The sequence below is a fragment of the Salmo salar genome, chromosome ssa11 (genome assembly GCF_905237065.1).
Source record: "Salmo salar chromosome ssa11, Ssal_v3.1, whole genome shotgun sequence".
NCBI lineage: Eukaryota > Metazoa > Chordata > Actinopteri > Salmoniformes > Salmonidae > Salmo > Salmo salar.
In genome coordinates, this window is record NC_059452.1 from 69,137,788 (window position 1) to 69,158,092 (window position 20,305).

General features: G+C 41.5%; 1 protein-coding gene across 3 annotated transcripts in view; it reads left to right on the plus strand.

Moving 5' to 3' along the window:
• The window catches only part of LOC106562973 (fibrinogen C domain-containing protein 1), a 258,468-nt gene extending 238,716 nt beyond the window's left edge, over positions 1 to 19,752 (plus strand). For all 3 annotated transcript variants that reach the window (XM_014128131.2, XM_014128128.2, XM_014128130.2), the window contains 2 exons: positions 7,791 to 7,970; positions 15,330 to 19,752. In XM_014128131.2, coding sequence (XP_013983606.1) covers positions 7,791 to 7,970; positions 15,330 to 15,592 — 443 coding nt within the window. In that variant the 3' untranslated portion in view covers positions 15,593 to 19,752. The remainder of the gene's footprint in view (positions 1 to 7,790; positions 7,971 to 15,329) is intronic.
• The last annotated feature ends 553 nt before the right edge of the window (positions 19,753 to 20,305 follow it).

Here is a 20,305-nt window from a genome sequence, read left to right on the forward strand (position 1 = left end):
TAGTGAGAATGCTGTACCAATTGAACTGATATATGGTAGTATTTCCCTAACAATTGAATGTACGTATATAGGGGTAGATTAGAGTTAAACCACATCCTTTGATTGGTTTAGACCTACAATCACAGCCAGTTGGTAACATTTTTTTAGGTCTGTAGACGAGCAAGTGATATAAAACTACACATGTTCACAAACATTCTGTAATATCAAATACCTAACAGCCAACCTGCTTGCACTAATCGCATGTACAGTAAAATACCAACATGATTACAGTAGCATTAACTTTTTGTACTGTGTACGGTCATTGCTTTGCATTTTCCAGTAACTTACAGGAAGTTGGTGGCAAGTTACTGTTAATATTACAGTACCAATTTGTACTAGCCAGAGATCAGGAAAATATACATTCAAAAGGTACACTATATATACTAAAATATGTGGACACCCCTTCAAATAAGTGGATTTGGCTATTTCAGCCAAACCTGTTGCTGACAGGTGTATTAAAATTGAGCACACAGCCATTCAATGCCCATAGGAAAGCATTAGCAGTAGAATGGCCTTACTGAAGAGCTGACTGACTTTCAATGTGGCACCGTCATAGGATGCCACCTTTTCAACAAGTCAGTTTGTCAAACTTTTTGCCCTGCTAGAGCTGCCCCAGTCAATTGTAGGTGCTGTTATTGTGAAGTGAAGATTTCTAGGAGCAACAACAGCTCAGTCGCAAAGTGGTAGGCCACACAAGCTCACAGAATGGGACCGCCGAGTGCTGAAGTGCGTAGCGTGTAAAAATCATTCTCTGTTGCAACACTCACTACCAAGTTCCAAACTGCCCCTGGAAGCACCGTCAGCACAAGAACTGTTCATCGGGAGTTTCATAAATGTTTCATGAATGGGTTTCCATGGCCGAGCAGCCACACACAAGCCTAAGATCACCATGTGTAATGTCAAGCGTCGGCTGAAGTGGTGTAAAGCTCGCCACCAATGGACTCTGGAGCAGTGGAAACACGTTCTCTGGAGTGATGAATCACCCATCTGGCAGTCCAACGGACGAATCTGGGTTCAGCTGATGCCAGAAGAATGCTACCTGTCCGAATGCATAGTGCCAACTGTAAAGTGTGGTGGAGGAGAAATAATGGTCTGGGCTGTTTTTCATGGTTTTGTCTAGGCCCTTTAGTTCCATTGAAGGGAAATCTTACCGCTACAGCATACAATGACATTCTAGACGATTCTGCGCTTTCAACTTTGTGGTTACAGTTTGGGGAATGCCCCTGTGCACAAAGAGAAATGGTTTGTCGAGATCGGTGTGGAAGAACTTGACCGGCCTGCAAAGAGCCCCGACCTCAACCCCATCAAACACCTTTGGGATGAATTGGAACACCGACTGCAAGCCAGGCCTATTATCCCAACATCAGTGCCCAACCTCACTAATGCTCTTGCAGCTGAAAAGGAAGCAAGTCCCCACAGCAATTTGGAACATCTAGTGGAAATCTTTCCCAGAGGAGTGGAGATTGTCATGGCAGAAAAGGGGGGACCAACTCCATATTAATGCCCATGACTTCAGAATGAGATGTTCAAAAAGCATGCTTCCACATACTTTCGTTCACATAGTGCATCGTAATACAGATACAGGACACGATGAAGACCAATCTATCTTTAACTTCAACAACATTCCCAGTAACGGTTACATAAACGTTTTACTTGAGACGACTGTAATATGTGTTTTTTTTATCAACCTTAGTTTAATTAGCTGACTGTTAGTCACTCTGGATAAGAGCTGCTAAATGCTTCGCAAGTGTGCAATTTTACATTTTGGTCATTTAGCAGATGCTCTTATCCAGAGCGACTTACATTCAGTGTATTAAACTAAGGTAAACAAGAATATACCACAGTCATAACAAGTACAAGATTATATTACCATTACTGAGAATGTTGTACTTAAGTGGGGTATTTCCAAATATATATTTGTGTTAGAAAATACTGAATACTTCTAATCTAATTAAACTGTTACAAAATAGGCTCTGTGAATTGTATGCATTCTGACTGCAGGAATGTCCACCAGAGCTGTACCCAGAGAATTTAATGTTTGCAGATTTCCACATTGTGTACAAAGTGCCCCATAGTGGTGGTGGGGTTATGGCATGGGCAGGCATAAACTACGAACTACAAACACAATTGCATTCTATTGATGGCAATTTGAATGCACAGAGATACCGTGACTCGATCCTGAGGCCCATTGTCGTGTCTTTCATCTACCGCCATCACCTCTTGTTTCAGCATGATAATGCATGGCCCTTTGTCGCAAGGATCTGTACACAATTCCTGGAAGCTGAAAATGGCCTGCATGCTCAACAGACATGTCACCCATTGAGCATGTTTTGGATGCTCTCACAATCAACAGCCTGATCAACTCTATGTGAAGGAGATCTGTCACGCTGCATGAGGCAAATGGTGGTCACATCAGATACTGACTGTTTTTCTGATCTATGCCTCTATCTATTTTTAAAGCTATCTGTTACCAACAGATGCATATCTGTATTCCCAGTCATGTGAAATCCATAGATTAGGGCATGATTCATTTATTTAAATTGACTGATTTCTGAACTGTAACTTAGTAAAATCTTTGAAATTGTTACATGTTTTGTTTATATTTTTGTTCAGTGTGTATATATCAAGTACATGTAAGTACATGCACTGTACATCTGCAACAGTTTACTAACCACTGTGCTTCCAGCAATGCACTATAAATTCTAAGAATACAGCATCTTGTACTGTTCCAGTAATATTCTGTAAATTGTGTTATAGTAAAGGTCCTATAAATCTACAGTTATTTACTGTAAAAATTACAGGATTACATTTACAGTGTGTTTTGACTTGACAATGAGTGACAAGTATATGGCAAAACATCACAAACAGATCTGGAACCAGGTTACATTGACACCTGTTGCTGCTTGAAATGTCAACCAAGCACCACAGTTGTGAACAGCTGTTCTCTTGCTTATTTAGGATATCTTATATTGTTTCTGCACTGCTACAGTATATAATATAAGCATTATTGCATATCTTCACTGTGACTTTAAACTATCAGAGGCTGTTCCCATTGCATACAGTTAAGTAATCATATCGGATCCGTGAAATCTCAAGACACAACATCGGTTTGAAGCTACACAGGCTGCGGAAAATCAAGCTTTACTTTCATTATTTCTCTTTCAAATATCTTTTCATCCTAAGAAAACACCCGTAACCGTAGAATGTGTTTTGAACACCAAAGCTAGAGGCTGGTATGTACTAAGCTGCAGTCCCCCACTATGTGTCTATCGTCGCTGTAATGCAGTGTGCTTTTCACTGAAACAGCTCAGAGTGACTGGAGAACCCAGTTTGGTCAGGAGGGAGGCGTGTTCCTGTTCTGCTCTGTCTGTCAGTCTCTTTGATCTCAGGAGTGCAGAGGTCTGGCCTGGAAGCACCATCAGTCTACACACCACGGGAAACCAAGGCACAGGAGGGGGCAAGGATGTGTGGAAGGAGGAATGGCAACGCCCTCGCTCTGTCTTTGTCGCTCTCGCACTCTGTTTCACTCTCACACTCTCTTAATTAGAGTTCATTGTGAGACAGCCATGACATGCCTGAACTGAAACAGACTCACTGAGTGAGTCACTTCACAGCCTGTAATGTCAATCACTGGGTTTGTTTATTTTGAAATATTGAGTTTTCAAACTTGACTACAGAGTTGGAATGGAGTGAAATTGACCCATAGCCAGCTGAAGATTGTATGATCGGGACAAGATGAGTCTTTCGTATTGAGATCCTGTCATGGGAGCTTCCAAACTCAGTGACTGGGGCGTGTCCATTCACACACACAAAACATTTGTGACTTGTTTCAGGAAACTAGGCATATGTTGCACGTCACTACTTCATATGAGAGGCATGTGAATTATATTAGCAAAAAATATATATATCTAAATGCGTTTTTTGGCCTTCTGGAACATGTGAACTTTCATGTGCCTTAATACAAACGTGAATGCCATCTGCAAATACGAATACAATTGTTAAATTACAAGCGTAGTTGGTTTAGCCATGGAAAAAGCCAGGAACCTTCCCCGCTAGCCATGATTGGCTGTGATAATGAATAGGCTGGAAATACAGAGAGATGAGTTCGGATTGGTCTGCCGTGTACCATCTTCTGTCTATAAAATTAGCTGCTCGTTATGTGTAGCAGTGGCGGTCAGTGCCATTTAATGAGCATGACTTTATTTCTATTACAGCATATTGGATGACTCTCATTCATATTCCATTCCCCCAGTTCAATGTAACACAGATAGGTTTAGGCTACTGCATGATACTCAAATGTTCCCTATACCCATCATGAGGTTGCTACAACCTAGCCTATGAATTCAATTTTACAACGTAGGTGCACACAGGTTTCAATGCCGCTTGCACACTCTTGCCTGCTGTTTTTTTAATATATATATGTATATGTATATATAACGTTAGCAATGGAGAACAGCAAATGTGTTGCTACTGCTCTCAATAACATTGTTGCCCTGAATTTATTAAGCGTTATCGACAAAGGTTAGTAGGAAACAATTGTGATGGACTACTTTCTGGAGGACGATCGTGCCATGCTGACTCTCTCTGACTCTAAAAATTAATCAGACGTTAAGGAAATCCCTGATTTAGGTAAACACATTGTCATTGAACCAGACATTGTAGAGTCTTTTGATTACAGTGATGGGGAAGAAATGGCGATCATGAAGTTGACCAAGTTTTGAAATCAGTGGAATGCCTGGTGGAAGCAGAGTATGATAAGGAGATTCATACAATTCTGTCATTTAATTGACTATGCAGAGGGAGTCGATAAGAGAACACAGAAGGCTGTTGTATAAAACACCTGTCTCCGTATTACATCTTCAAACTGAGGGCAACCATGGCATCCGTGACAGAGAGGTAGAAAGATCTGATGATTGGTATGGCTTTGCACATGGTCAGTGTGAACCAGAGTGACTTGACACAACGGGCCATTCAAGCTGTACAAACAAAATGGAAATGACACAAGACGTCTTATTTAACAAAAGGGGTTGCAGTCTTCTGTGAAGCGTTCATCCATGTATACGGGTAAGAGTCTAGCTACATTTTCTGTGTAGTAATATTATCTCAGAAAGCCATTTGCATTGCTAGTTATAGCCTAATGTTAGCTAGCTAACTAGCTAACATTGAACCTATTTGGTTAGCTTTAGCTTGCTATGACAATCGGTTTGTATTGCTAGTACTCTATGGATTTGGATTATGGTTAATTCCTTAGTTAGCTAGCTAGCTGCATGTCTAGACAAAAGACCCCAAGTTATAGCATATTGTTAGCTAGCTAGCTAATGTTAGCTGTCAGGCTCGCTAGCTAACATTATGTGTACGATCTGTGTAGTAATATTATCTCAGAATGCCATTTCCATTGCCAGTTATAGCCTAATGTTAGCTAGCTAACTAACATTGAACCTAGATGGTTAACTTTAGCTAGCTATGACAATCGGTTGGTATTGCTAGCACTCTATGGGTTGGGATTATGGTTCATTGTTTAGCTAGCTACATGTCTAAATAAAAGACTCCCCTTCGCCAGATGATTACATGACCCATCAAGTTGGAGGTGATTGCGGCCATCTGTTGTATAATAAAATATTTGAATCTGGAATTTGTCTTTCAGCATCAGTAGAACCCGCCTGACTCTCCTCCACCAGTCATACAAGGAGACTGGAGGATGGTATGGTGCTGGTGGAAAGCTATGGCTGGCAACAACACCTGACACAAATACTTCAGGCCATTGCCACAGATCAAGCAGTACCAGCACTTCAGGTGAATATCATTTTCATTGCATTGTATAAGGTTATTATTCTAATCTAAACTTGGGAGGTGAATTGATTTTATTTAAGGTCTTTATTTTTTGGTCTATTTTCCTGTTTTACAGCTTCGATGCTCTGGAGTCTGGTGTTGTTGTCACCAAGGAGCATTCAGACTCAGTCTGGACCAGGTTTCAGCTGCTGCGCAACGCTGACGTCCTTCCTCCCATAGATGGTCTGCCTGTACAAGCACCACTTGGACTGGACACAACTAGACATGCGTATCTTTTTGAGAAGATCAGGGACTTTTACAACGAAGATACCATGGATATCACATGCCCTGCACCAAAGTTAAGGGCAGGACAGAAACAGGCTCATATAGATTCCTTTGTTCATGCGTGGTGTGGACGGACCAGTTCATCAATGGGGGCGAGTTCCCAGTCATCCGGGCTTTCTGCAGTGCCTCTATGCACATTCACATGACTCACTCCTAACACACACATGCCATATGTTGCTGCTGCTATTCATTTTTTATCCTGATGCCCAGCCACTTTACCCCTGATTGTACGCACATAACTACCTCATCTAGCACTGATATTGTTATTGATATTATTCTTGTACATACTCTATATTATTTTGTTCTTTCTCTACTGGCGTTGACACTTTTTGTTCTTTTTTTTATATTGACATTTTTTAATTTTGATATTGCTACTATGGAAATATGCAATTACCCATTTCATTGTACCGTTTACACCTTCTGTAGAGACCCTTCCACTTATACACCTTCTGTATGCTGTGCATGTGACAAATAAACTTAGATTTTATTTGATATAGTGTGTTTAGCAGAGACGGTAATGTGAAGAACAACATAACCTGCACCAAAGTCATATTAGGATATAGGCTTATTGTAGGCTACTACTTTTACCACTTTTAGTCTTGAAATTATTACTACACTACTCACTCTGTTTAGCACATGGCCACATGTGAATCCTTAAAGAGATGGGTGGGGCTAAGGCTTAAGAGGGTGTGAACAATTCTGAATGAGTGTAGACTAAGAAGAGCTCTCCAGTAGGTGTAATAAAAAACTTCAAGAGCCATTTTCTCAAAAGTGGGGTTACAAGTTTATCAACTTTCAAAGCAGAATTGCTTTCCCATTGTTCCTCAAATGCAGTGTATGATATAGAATGCTGTAGCTCTGAGTCTTTACTTTTATCCAATGTAAAAAAAACATAATTTAAAAATGTAGCTTCATATGTCCAAATGGAGGCGGTCAGTCACATTTCGCCTGTCTCCAAAAGCAAAAACGCTTTTTCAGGTTTAGGGGTTAGGTTTAGGGCTGGGTTACAATTAGGATTAGGTTTAAGGTTAGGATTTAGGGTTAGGGGTGTGGGGTTAAGATTAGGGATAGGTTAAGGGTTAGGTTTACGGTTAGGAAAAATCGGATTTAGAATGGGAATCAATTATTTGGTCACCAAAAGGATAATAAAACAAATGTGTGTGTGTGTGTGTGCATGAGTGCGTGCTCACGTTCGTGTATGTGTCCATCAGAGTGTGTGCTTTGTGAGGACTCGGGAGTGAGAGCAGTGCTGTTTTTTATGTTATGTGACAGACCATGGGTTAAAGCATCCAGACAGAGCAACCTGCTGCTCTGAGGGGACCTCTCGCTTAGTGTAGCAGGTTGACTTCTGGGAACTGACTGGTGGGCAGGGACGTTAAGTGTGTTCTTGTTTTCCTTGAAGACACATGGCACAGTACGAAGCGGATGCTGCTCCTGAAATGAAATTACTTTGGTGTGGGTGTTGTCTCAAGGCAACAAGGGGTCTCTCTCCCTCAGGGAGTGGCTCTGATCGGTCAACTCTAACTCTCTCCTTTCCTTCCTATTGCTCCTTCTTTGTCCTTCATTCTCTCTCCTTCCCAACTTGTCTGTTTTCGCTCTCTCTCTCTCTCTCTCTCTCTCCCTCTCTCTCTCTCCAGGGTTGAAGCAGATCCATGCTCTCTCCATCCAGGGCAACTATGAGTTGAGGATTGACCTGGAGGACTTTGACAACAGTACAGCCTACGCTCAGTATGGGATGTTTGGAGTTGGCCTGTTCTCTGTGGACCCTGACGATGATGGATATCCACTGACCGTTGGAGATTACTCCGGAAACGCAGGTACATATATCTGAATGACCAGTTCCCTTTGTTAATTAATAAAGTATCAACCTAATGAACTCTCATCTTCAATTAACATTTTACATTTAAGTTTGATTCAAATTATAGATTGGGTTGTTATAGACTGAGACACCGAGGTAACCAAAGCAAAGTTAAGCCGCACTTAAACACATATGTAGAAGCCCCAGTTTACTCATCAAATACGTATAACTCAACAATGCATTGACTATCTATAGTAAAAACCGTTGTGTCCTCTGCAGTAGTTTATTGTTAAGTGCTGAGGGAAGGAGGGATCGAAGTGTTTGGTTTGGTCTCCACAGCGTGGACAGACAGGGACAGAGAAACAAGGACAGACCGTATGCGTCTGCGTATATCTGTTCCCCAAACATCACATCTCAGCCGCAATCCCGTCACCGTGAATAAATTACTACCCAATTAATTACTGTGGTTGACCGGCAGCATAAACAAAACACTGCCAGATGCCTGTCACAACAAATAATCAATTTAAAGAACCTTTGGGGAGTGGAGTACTGAGAACTGAGCACACAGAGAGAGAAGAGGGACAGATGAGAGATGGAGGGATGGGAAGAGTGGGTTATAGAGGAGATGAGGGAGAGAGTGTTGTCACAAGCAGGTTTTGCAGAAAGAGAGAGTGTTGTGTAAATGGCTTGTACACACAAAGAAATAATGGTTATAAATAGTACCAGACAGGGGTTATTTGGCTTGTAACCATAACAGAACCCTTTTTGGTGCTATATAGAACATTTTTTGATGCTCTATAAATGACCATTAACATAGGTTCTATATAGCACCAAAAAAAGTGTTGTGCTATGGTTACAACCATTTTTGGGGCTACATGAAACCCTTTTTTGTGTTTTTTAAAGAACCTTTCTTAATAATGATTGTATAAAGAATCCATCTCATTCTGAAAAGCTCTTTGTAGATCATTTTGAAGAACCATACGGGTTTTTTATTCTGGTCAGCCATATTATATTGTTAAAACTCCATATGTGTTGTTATTGTATTGACAAGTTGAATCAAGTAAGCTACCTTTGGAACAGCTGGGGGTCACTGAGTAGAGAATTGAGAACCACTGACTGATTTAGTCAACCGTTTTCAATTGACAGAAGGCCATACGTGAGTCTTTCACAAGACACCATCCCTGGCCATAGCCAGATATAATATGTAATGGCATAACACAACACATTAGATAAACTGGACAATTAAATTATGACTAAAAGAGCAAATAACCATTTTGTGAACTGTAAAGAACCATTGAAGAGCTTAAATGGTTCTTTGAGCCATTATGGTTCCACATAGAACATCACCCTTCCCAAAGAACCCTTGAGTAACCCTAATGTTTTACAGTGTAATGCTTGTATCCGCTCTTCCTACCTCAATACCACTAACCTTCGACTGACAACATGCCTATTGGACATTTGAATCCCACTGCAGTACACTAGCCTCTCCCTCATACCCTCTCCCCCCTTAGTACCACTGTTATTGTTATTATCACACACACACACTCTCACTCACACATTTTCTCTGATCTGAGGAGTATCCTACGAAGCAGGTTTGAGGAGTTAGCGAGGTAACTTTGGTTAACTCTGAGTTCAACTCATGAAAATTGGTCATACGAAAGTGGCTCACCTTTTAGCCAGGTAAATTTCTATGGCTCCTTCAGAGCTAACCTTCTCCGGTGCAGGCTAACTCACAGCTAACTCCACTTACCCTGATTGAAATGACTGAGCCACGAGTTGAGCACCAATGAAATCAGATTCCCTTCCTCTTGCAAAGATTGCATCATCATCCCCTTCATTTGAGGAAGACGACTGATTAAATATTGTATTTATCAAAAGTAAATATTTTTTATGTTACATGGTAATGACAGAATACATTTTAAACTTTACCCAGCATCCATAGGAGTGGGAAAAAAAAGGTACTTGTGCATTGATAAGCACCCGTAAGACGGCATTAACAATAAGTAATAAAATAAAGACAGCACCTTTTTTTATTTAAACTTTATTTGACAAGGCAAGTCAGTTAAGAACAAATTCTTATTTACAATGACAGCCTACCGGGAAACAGTGGGTTAACTGCCTTGTTCAGGGGTAGAACGACAGATTTTTACCTTGTCAGCTCAGGAATTCGATCCAGTAACACTTTCGGTTACTGTCCCAATGCTCTAACCTCTAGGCTACCTGCCATCCCACTTCTAAAAGCTTATTTCACACAATAGCCTGCTGAATTTGCAAGATAACTTTTCTTTCACATTGAATCCGGCACAAATGAAAATGTGGCACTGACTCGCCTATAGATTGATGTTTCAGAAATGTCTCAATGAAGAGCTCCGTGTTCGACTTGCCATGTGTGACATGCACACGCAGTTACAAGCCTGTTAGAGTTAGCGGCAGGTGGACAAACAATATTCACCGTCGTAATACGGATAAAGCCTGAGCTGGAATGTGAAGCTAACTGAAGCTGATTAGCTTTAGAAAACCCTGAGTAGATCTAGCTTGCATCGTAGGATACCCCTCTGTTCTCAGTGGACAGGTGGTCATTGCGTCTGGAAGCAGCTGGACTCTAACAGTGTTCAGTGGAGCCACCTTGTCCCATCCACTTCCCTTCAGCCAGACAAGGTTACACTGAGTGGACTGCAAATGACACGCTAAGTGCTGCTAGCCTGGTTCCTCTCTCTCTCCCATTGTTTCATATTATCCGGCAACCATTATCACGTTGTCACATTGGGTTGGGGTTATATGTTTTTATCTTTTTAAAAAAAAAATTCTGTGTGAATGCTGAAACGCGCCCAGTCGGAACTGGTGGCGCTGCGAGTTACTGTGGAAAAATGGAATTGGAGGGAGTGGAGTGGTGATGTGGCCACACCCTGCCTGGGCAATTAATGGATTTAGTTGCCCTGATGAGATGCTAGAGAGCACTTCACCGCTGGAGAGGAGTGTTTTCCTTTACTTTGTGAGGCATTATTTTATAAAACGCTCATCCCTCTATCCCCTGCTGGTCACAGACACACCATGAAGAATTACAGAAAGGTTGAGAGAGGGAGCAAAGGAAAGAGAGGGAAAAAAACTGACAAATGAGGGAGAGTGATAAATAAACCACACATCATTTTGCTCATCAAAAGCCTGAAGAGTTTAGACACAAAATACATAATTCTTTGAAATCGTTGATTTTTGTGGGACAGAATGACATCACTCAACATCCCCATGTGTAGTGCCACTGACAGTAAGCCAACTATGGAACGCCGTTTGGGTCTTTGCGTGTCAAAAAAGGTACACGTCAAATAATACTATTTGACTAATCAAATAAGCTTTTAATTTGACATGGCAAATAACAAAAATTATATTATAGAATGTTGTTTGTGCTGAATTTGCACGTTGTGTTTACAATACCGCATTGGTAATAAGGCATTATTTGTTCGACCGAATGGGAAAACGTCTGTGTGAAATAAGAGCAGGATCAAAAATGTTTGCAAATATCTTTGATGCAGATGTTATTACAAACTTTAGCTTGGTACCATCCTAGCTAGCACCAATGCAACCAGCCTGAAAACAACGACCAGTAGAAACTCCAGTCATTTTCAAAATTCTTAGCAACGATTTAGGTCCGATGTGAGTAAATATTAGCTAGGTAGCCACTTGTTGTTCTCCTATTGAAATCGAACTGCAGTTTATGAAAATAACTTGCTGTGCAGCTACTTAACCCTGTTGCCCAAAGCTAACATTATAAGCAGCCAGCTAGCTTCATCTGGCTAGTGAGGTTTGACGTACCGGGTTATGTGTTCTGAAGCTAGCCACAATATGGACTAGCCACAATAGTGGAATTTGCGGTTCGCCTTCAAAATAAAACTCACTCTTTGAAAGTGACGCAAATGGTTACAATTGGTGCAATCATGCCATATTTAGACTAGATAATGTTAAACAAGGTTGGAGTGTTGGAATGTGGAGCATTGGGGTATCAGTCTACTCTGTTAGAGCCACAGAACACAACTGTGAAGAGTTTACACAAATATTAGCATCGCAGCACTTATTGCTGGACCATGGCTGTGGGAAATCACCTCCCCAATCAGCCTATTGTGCGTATTGACATTCATATTGCACTGTACAGCCTTCAAATCAAATCAAATTGTATTTGTCACTTGCACTGAATACAACAGGTGTAGACCTTACAGTGAAATGCTTACTTACAAGCCCTTAACCAACAATGCAGTTTTAAGAAAAATACCTTACCTAAGGACTTGGGATCAATGAAATGGGATATCAGTCTGCTCAGTACCCAAGTGAAATAAGTATGCCCCCAATGCCATTCTAAAGTCTAATGCATCCACAGAGTGATTTCAACAGATGTTTGTAAAATTAACTAATTGTCTTTTGTTGAATTTATATAACAACATTCCAACCTCGTTTAGCATGATCTATTCTATTATGTCACTATTTGCATTCGTTTGCATCCCTTTCAATTAGAGACTTTTATTTTGAAGGTGAACCGCAAATTCAACCATTGTGGCTAACCCTTATTGTGTCTAGCTTCACATAGGTGGGTCCGACCATCATTAATCAAATAACAGTCTTATAAATGTGGGGTATTTTAGATTATGACACCTAGCTAGATAGTATAGCTAACTAGTATAGCTAACTATAGCTACTGAAACAGATTATGTTGTTTTGCTATGTTTTTGGGGAAGAACATTGTTTGCATCCATCAGCTAGCTAGCTTTTTTTATGACCAGCACTGTCCCAGAGCTTAGGGAAGTATGTCTGTGTTCAAGTGAAGGAGCGGCAGATGCGCGAGACAAAACTTTGCCAGCATCATAGCATACGTATCGATGAATGCTGTGACATGAAATACAAGTAATGGTGTAATCAATGTGTAATAACTACGTAAAAAAAATATGAACGTGTTAAAACCTCTCTGGGGATGTGGGACGCTAGCCAACAGCCAGTGAAATAGCAGGGCGCCAAATTCAAAACAACAAAAATCTCATAATTCAAATTTCTCAAACATACAACTATTATATCCCATTTTAAAGATACACTTCTCGTTAATCCAACCACAGTGTCTGATTTCAAAAAGGCTTTAAGGCGAAAGCATAACATTAGATTATGTTAGGACAGCGCCTAGACAAGAAAAACCACACAGCCATTTTCCAAGCAAGGAGAGGTGTCACAAAAACCAGAAATACAGCTAAAATTAATCACTAACCTTTGATGATCTTCATCAGATGGCACTCATAGGACTTCATGTTACACAATACATGTATGTTTTGCTCGATTAAGTTCATATTTATATCCAAAAACCCCATTTTACATTGGCGTGTAATGTTCTGAAATGTTTTGCCTCCCAAAACTTCCGGTGAATGAACACATCAATTTACAGAAATACTCATCATAAACGTTGATAAAATATACAACTGTCATTCAAAGAATTATAGATAAACTTCTCCTCAATGCAACCGCTGTGTCAGATTTCAAAAAAGCTTTACGGCGAAAGCAAACTTTGCAATAATCTGAGTACAGCACTCAGACATCAAAACAAGCCATACAGATACCCGTCATTTTGGATTCAACAGAAGTCACAAATAACATAAATATTCACTTACCTTTGATGATCTTCATCGGAATGCACTCACAGGAATCCCAGTTCCACAATAAATGTTAGTTTTGTTCGATAAAGCTCATCTTTATGTCCAAATACCTCCATTTGTTCGCGCGTTCAGTCGAGTAATCCAAATGCAGTAAGTTCAGACAAAAAGTCAAAAAAGTTATATTACAGTTTGTAGAAACATGTCAAACGATGTATAGAATCAATCTTTAGGATGTTTTTATCATAAATCTTCCATAATATTCCAACTGGACGATTCCTTTGTCTTCAGAAATGAAAAGGAACACACCTAACTCTCATGGGTGTGAGCGCGATTGAGTTCATGTCATTTTCTCAGTCATCTGACTCCATATGCTCTTATTCTCTCCCCATTCACAGTAGAAGCATGAAACAACATTCTAAAGACTGTTGACATCTAGTGGAAGCCTTAGGAAGTGTAAAATGACCCCACAGACACTGTGTATTAGATAGGCAATCACTTCAAAAACTACAAACCTCAGATTTCCACACTTCCTGGTTGGATTTTTTCTCAGGTTTTTGCCTGCCATATGAGTTCTGTTATACTCACAGACATCATTCAAACAGCTTTAGAAACTTCAGAGTGTTTTCTATCCAAATCTACTAATAATATGCATATCCTACCTTCTGGGCCTGAGTAGCAGGCAGTATACTACGGGCACGCTTTTCATCCAGATGTCAAAATACTGCAACCCTACCCTTGAGAGGATAAATTATTATCTGATGTGCAGTCATATTCAGGTCTTGATTGGTCAACAAGCTTATTTTACGTGTCAAATAGCATTATTTGACCTGTATCTTATTTTACACGCAAAGACCCAAATGGCGTTCCATAGCCAACCACCCAAGTGTGACATTCAGCTCAAAGCCGTAGCCTATAGCTAGCAGTGTCCCGTGTACCTCTCTTCAGTCTGTTTCTGTAAATGCTCGCAGAGTATTTTTAGATCCTGCTGAGGCTTCAAAGCTCCTTTTTAAGTATGTGTGTGTGTGTGTGTGTGTGTGTGTGTGTGTGTGTGTGTGTGTGTGTGTGTGTGTGTGTGTGTGTGTGTGTGTGTGTGTGTGTGTGTGTGTGTGTGTGTGTGTGTGTGTGTACGATGTGACAGTTGTGCGCTCATCGGATCGTTAGGGAGGCGATGGTAAAAGCAGAAGGATAAAAAGGTCAGTATAGAGCCCTTTGATAAATGAACCACAAAGTGTTGTAACCCTGTGGTATGTGTAATGAGGACTGATCTTTAGAGAGGAGAGGAGGCCTCTCTCTGATCTCACGTCATTTATGGAAATGATTGATTGTTCCTTAGTCATTTGGAAATGAATTAGGAATGCAGTGGTGCTCTGGAACTGTCTGATGTAAGAGGGCCCTGGTGAAAGACATTGGTTTAGCCAGGAAAGACAAATCAAAGCACTGAAGATTTGGAATCAATTGTATTTCTCTCTAAAGCCTCTTCTATCGCTCAACCTCTCTTAATGATCTATTTCTCCTTTCTTGTCTCCCAATCTATCCCCTATTTCTCCTCTGTTCACCCTTGTCCATTTCATTTGACTGTGTGGGTGGGTGTGTGTGCTTGTGCGTGCATTCGTGTGTGTGCGTGCATGTTTGTGTAAATATGATGCATGTGCGTTTGTACATGAATGTAACATGAATGTGTTCTCCACCCATCCAACCCCGCCCCCCCACCACCACCACCACCACCACCACCACCACCACCACCACCACCCACACAGGCGATGCTCTGCTAAAGCACAACGGAATGAAGTTCACCACCAAAGACAAGGACAACGACCACTCAGAGAACAACTGTGCCTCCTTCTACCACGGTGCCTGGTGGTACCGTAACTGCCACACGTCTAACCTGAATGGACAGTACCTCCGCGGGCAGCACACCTCCTATGCCGACGGCATCGAGTGGTCCACCTGGACCGGCTGGCAGTACTCCCTCAAGTTCTCCGAGATGAAGATACGGCCCACTCGCGACGAGAGCAAATGAGAAAAATTAGGGAATAAAAGAAGAAAAAGAGAGGAAAGGAATTTGAAGGAAGAAGGTGCTCATAAGAAAAAATATAAAACCCCACACTCAAAAAGACAGCTATAGGCTGTAGTTCTTGTTCAGCTATTGTTTGCTGACTGACTAAAAGGACATCTTTGATTGGTTTACTACTATTGTCTACTTTTTTCTGTGGAACCCTTTCCCCTTTCCCTTTCCCCCACTTGCTGTGCCCTCTGCTAATCCCACGTCGCTCGTTGCGTACTAGTGTTGTGCTGAGGTTTTTCGTGCCCCCCACCCCCATTATCCTTATCCTTTATCACTATCATTAGGAGATTTGTTGCCAATGATTTTGAGTGTTTCCTTCCTGACAACGACCACACCGCAACACAAAATGAATCTGACTCACTCTTACTTCACAGGAGTTTGGTGGCACTTTAATTGGGGAGAACAGGCTTGTGGTAATGACTGGAGCGGAGTCAGTGGAATGGTCTCAAAAACCATGTGTTTGATGCCATTCCATTTGCGCCATTCCAACCATTATTATGAGCCGTTCTCCCCTCAGCAGCCTCCACCGTCTTACTTACATCTCTCTTTCTCGCTCCATCTCCGCTCGTTATTTATATCTAGTCATCAATCAATTATATCTGTCTTTTCTATCTGAACCTTGACCTCTCTCCTGTGATAGTTGCGCCCTGTAGCCAGTAGTACTATTTCCACAGTCCTTTACTGCGTTGTTTCCAGTCAGCGAAGTGTGGCGTTACCGTGTGACCTTTGAACAAGTGGCTGAGTCAGAACAGGAGATGTGACATTACAGTTAGAACACACACGCACGCACACACGCACGCACGCGCGCACGCACGCACGCACGCACGCACGCACACACACACACACACACACACACACACACACACACACACACACCCATATACATACATACAAAAACCTCTGTCCCCTGAAGCTACAGTATTACCATGACACAGCAAAACTCAGTCTGTCACCCAAAGGGACCTGGCTGTATTGGCCTTCCAGTTACAAGACATGCTAAAATGGCACAACCCACAGTTCCTCACCACCCACGATACTGCTTAAGCATCCCTTTATTAAATATATACTCTGTGGGATAAAAAGACAATGGAATGGGAATGGTGTAGAGGGAACGGTTGAAATAGAAGGAGAGAGAGCTAGACATATCAAACAGAGGGGTGAGAAGGGAATTACTAAATGAAAAGGGGAATAAGACACAGTGTGAGAAAAAAAGAAGGAGATCAAATAGAGGGGTGAGGGAGCGACCGACAGAGAGAGAGGAGGGGGTGGATGGAGATCAAATGGAGGGGCGAGGGAGAAGGGTAAATGAGAGGGAGCAGATATCATTAATCAGACTGAGGCCATTAGGGAGCATATTGGGCACTTTGTCTGATCAGCCTGCCAGCTGATCACCAGCCAAGTTACTGCTACGACAGAGCCCCAGACGTTAACTCCTCAGTGTTTGTGTGGACGTGTTTAACTATTCTTGTGGGGACCAGAAGTCCCCACAAGAATAGTAAACGGAACATATTTGACCAACTGGGTAGATTTTGTTAGTCCCCACGAGGTCAAATGCTATTTCTACGGGGTTTAGGGTTAAGGTTGGAATTAGTGTTAAGGTTAGAATTACGTCAAGGCTTAGGAGCTAGGATTCGTTTTATGGTTAGGAGCTAGAGTTAGGTTAAGGGTTAGGGTTAAGGTTAGGTTTTTGTGTTAAGGTTAGGGTTAAGGTTAGGGTAAGGGTAAGACTATTCGAGCTCCCAGTCAGACAGATAGACAACCTATGTAAATGTGATAAGGGTTATCATGTTCCCATTGGTAGTAAGTGAATGTAGCAGGCAGAAGGATGGAAAAGAGAGGGAAGAGAGTGTGGTGAAGTTGCAAGGGGACCCTTGGGGCCAACAGCAGAAAGAAAGAAAGAAAGAAAGAAAGAAAGAAAGAAAGAAAGAAAGAAAGAAAGAAAGAAAGAAAGAAAGAAAGAAAGAAAGAAAGAAAGAAAGAAAGAAAGAAAGAAAGAGGTTCAGCCACCTTCCGGAGACAGGAGTGACATGACAAGAGAGTAAAATCTGTTTTTCATCTCTTCCTTTAGGAAAGTAAAGCTTGTTTTAGCCTTTACCCCCATGGTCACAATATAGTCCCCTACTCCCCTGAGCATTTTAACTCTACGCCTGTGTTTTCGCAATCAGCTGTAACCGGTAGAACCTGTCTAATCCATCGATGTACACATACACACATTATGTCTCTCTCTCCTCTTTTATGTTCTATTTCATCCATATCTCATGTAAGAAAATGTCCATCCCCACTCTCCCCTCTCTGTTTCTCCGTCTCCCCTCTCTCCCCTTCTCCCCATCTTCTGTAATCCACCCATGTCTAGCTGAATGTCTAGGTTTTCTGCTAGGGTGACGCAGGCTCTTTTCTTCTGGCTCTAGCAGAGAAACTGTTGATGTAAAATACAGTTTGCTGCTATCGACCGATCCCTCAACCTGGATTTTCTTTCTTAATAGCTCAAAAACATGTCGTGAATGACGACAACAAAAAATATGTTTGTCTGTACAGTATTATAAAAAAGAAAAAAACACAGTAAGATAAGTTTTGCTAATTCGTGGGGATGAAATTGTGCAATTCTGAATATTTTTAAAATTTGGTGTATCAACTGTTTTTTTTTTCTCTTCATTTTTTGGTTTTGGATTTTCTTAGATGTACTGAAAGCTTTAAAGATATGTGTAGATTTATTGTACAGTGTGTATGACTTTTAGAGCATGTCCAACTGTTTTCATGCTATGCCAAAAGACAAAAGATAACTCAAGCACACAGACTTTACACATCTTTACACAAGTCAAAAGAAGAAAAAAACTAATCTAGAACCGGTACTTCTCCTCATTTACCGGACTGGGCACCAATGGAAGTGTGGCCAGCTATACTTTTTGGGGAGGAGCAAGTGGGAAGAGGAGGGGCTTAGTAAAGCACATGAGGACATATCCACTTTGATCAACTGCAGAAATTAATCTTTACTGAAGTGATAACAATGGCACATCTGGTGGCTCTGCTTTCTCATTTCGACATTGTGTTGTGGGACACCTTTGATCTATTCAGACATTTTGGCTCTACCGGACATACTGGTTCTATGGGAAGCACCAGCTCTGGAGGACATGTTTGATCTGCCCTGGCTGCCAATGGACAAACAGGCATTACAGTGAGCATTGCTCCTCAGACACTGGATGGGCTGTGTGTTTTGGATGGGCTGGTGCTTGGATCCTTCTTCCACTACAGGGCAGTCTATTGACTGCAGTATCGGCAGAGCCTCGGCTCTATGCAGGCAACCATCCACAAAAACCTGCTCAGACTCAGTCAGAGTCAGTAATGCTCACTGTAATGTCAGCTCAGCTCTCCGGGAGTCCCGTGGTGGTAACACTGTGTCAGGACTCCGACCACATCTACAGTCTGCCTCTTGTACCGCTACCCAGCGCTGCAGCTAAACATCAAAGAACCAACTGTACGCACAGCAACCACACGTTATCAACACTAATCATGTTACCATGGAAACAGAATTACATGGGAGATTTCGATGTTGAAATTTTGTGTCGGGTTAGAATTAGTAGTGATTTAGACGTACATTATGATTTCAAATGTGGTTGGTGCCGAATTGAAGTGGTGAAACTTAAAAAGCTGAAGTTTAATGAGGTACAGGAATGAGTCAGACTGATGTCGTGATGTGACTGGCTGACTTAGATTACATGGATTCCTCTTTCTGTGTGTCTGACTGCGTTTAGACAGGCAGCTAAATTTGCATATTTTTTTCCACTAAATGGCCTTTTGACCAATCACATGAGATCTTTTCACATCAGCTTTTTTTCAGAGCTGATCCAATTGGCCAAAGGACCAATTAGTGAAAAACTATCAGAATTGGTCTGCCTATCTATACGCAGACTCTGTATGTGTGAGCGTGTGCACTTCAGTGTGTGTGAGAGAGAGAGAGAGAGAGAGAGAGAGAGAGAGAGAGAGAGAGAGAGAGAGAGAGAAAGGGGGACGAATTCATCAAAGTTAATGTGATGCTTATGTATAACTTGCCTCCCTACTATTTGTGTTGATAACAGAGTGATATTAATAAATCAACGATTAATTAATGTGATAACCAATTCCATAGAGTGGCTCACCCCCTTCAGGTCATGTGTTGAACTGCACTGCTCTTTTTAACCCTCAACTCCACTCTCCCATGTACGATCTTCACTTGAGCATCAACTACTACACATTATATGTTCCATCAATGTATTGTAAACCCTACAGTATTTTTTCCAAACCCCCATCCCACCTCTACTTCTCTCTTTTCCTGTCTGCTGTTACAAGCACCATCCACCTCCCTCCTCTCTGCTTAAAGGTGAACTGCATTCACTGATTCCGCATGTGTTTCTTCCGGTGATCATTAAGAAATGCAGTTGCCATTACTGAAGCACAAACAAGAGTTGTCTTTGGGGTGTGCTTTAATGTGGGTGTTTCTTGGGAGTGTCTTTTAGTAAGGAGGTGGACGAAGATCACTGAAGCATTGATGCTTTCCAGGCAATTGGGTCATTACTCAAGGTTTTGATCAACACAGTGTACACTAGTGGCACCTGTTGGTCAAAATAATTTACAGCAGCCACATTATTATAGCTGATGTCCCACACACTGTAGCGAGTGTAGAGAGTAAGCTTT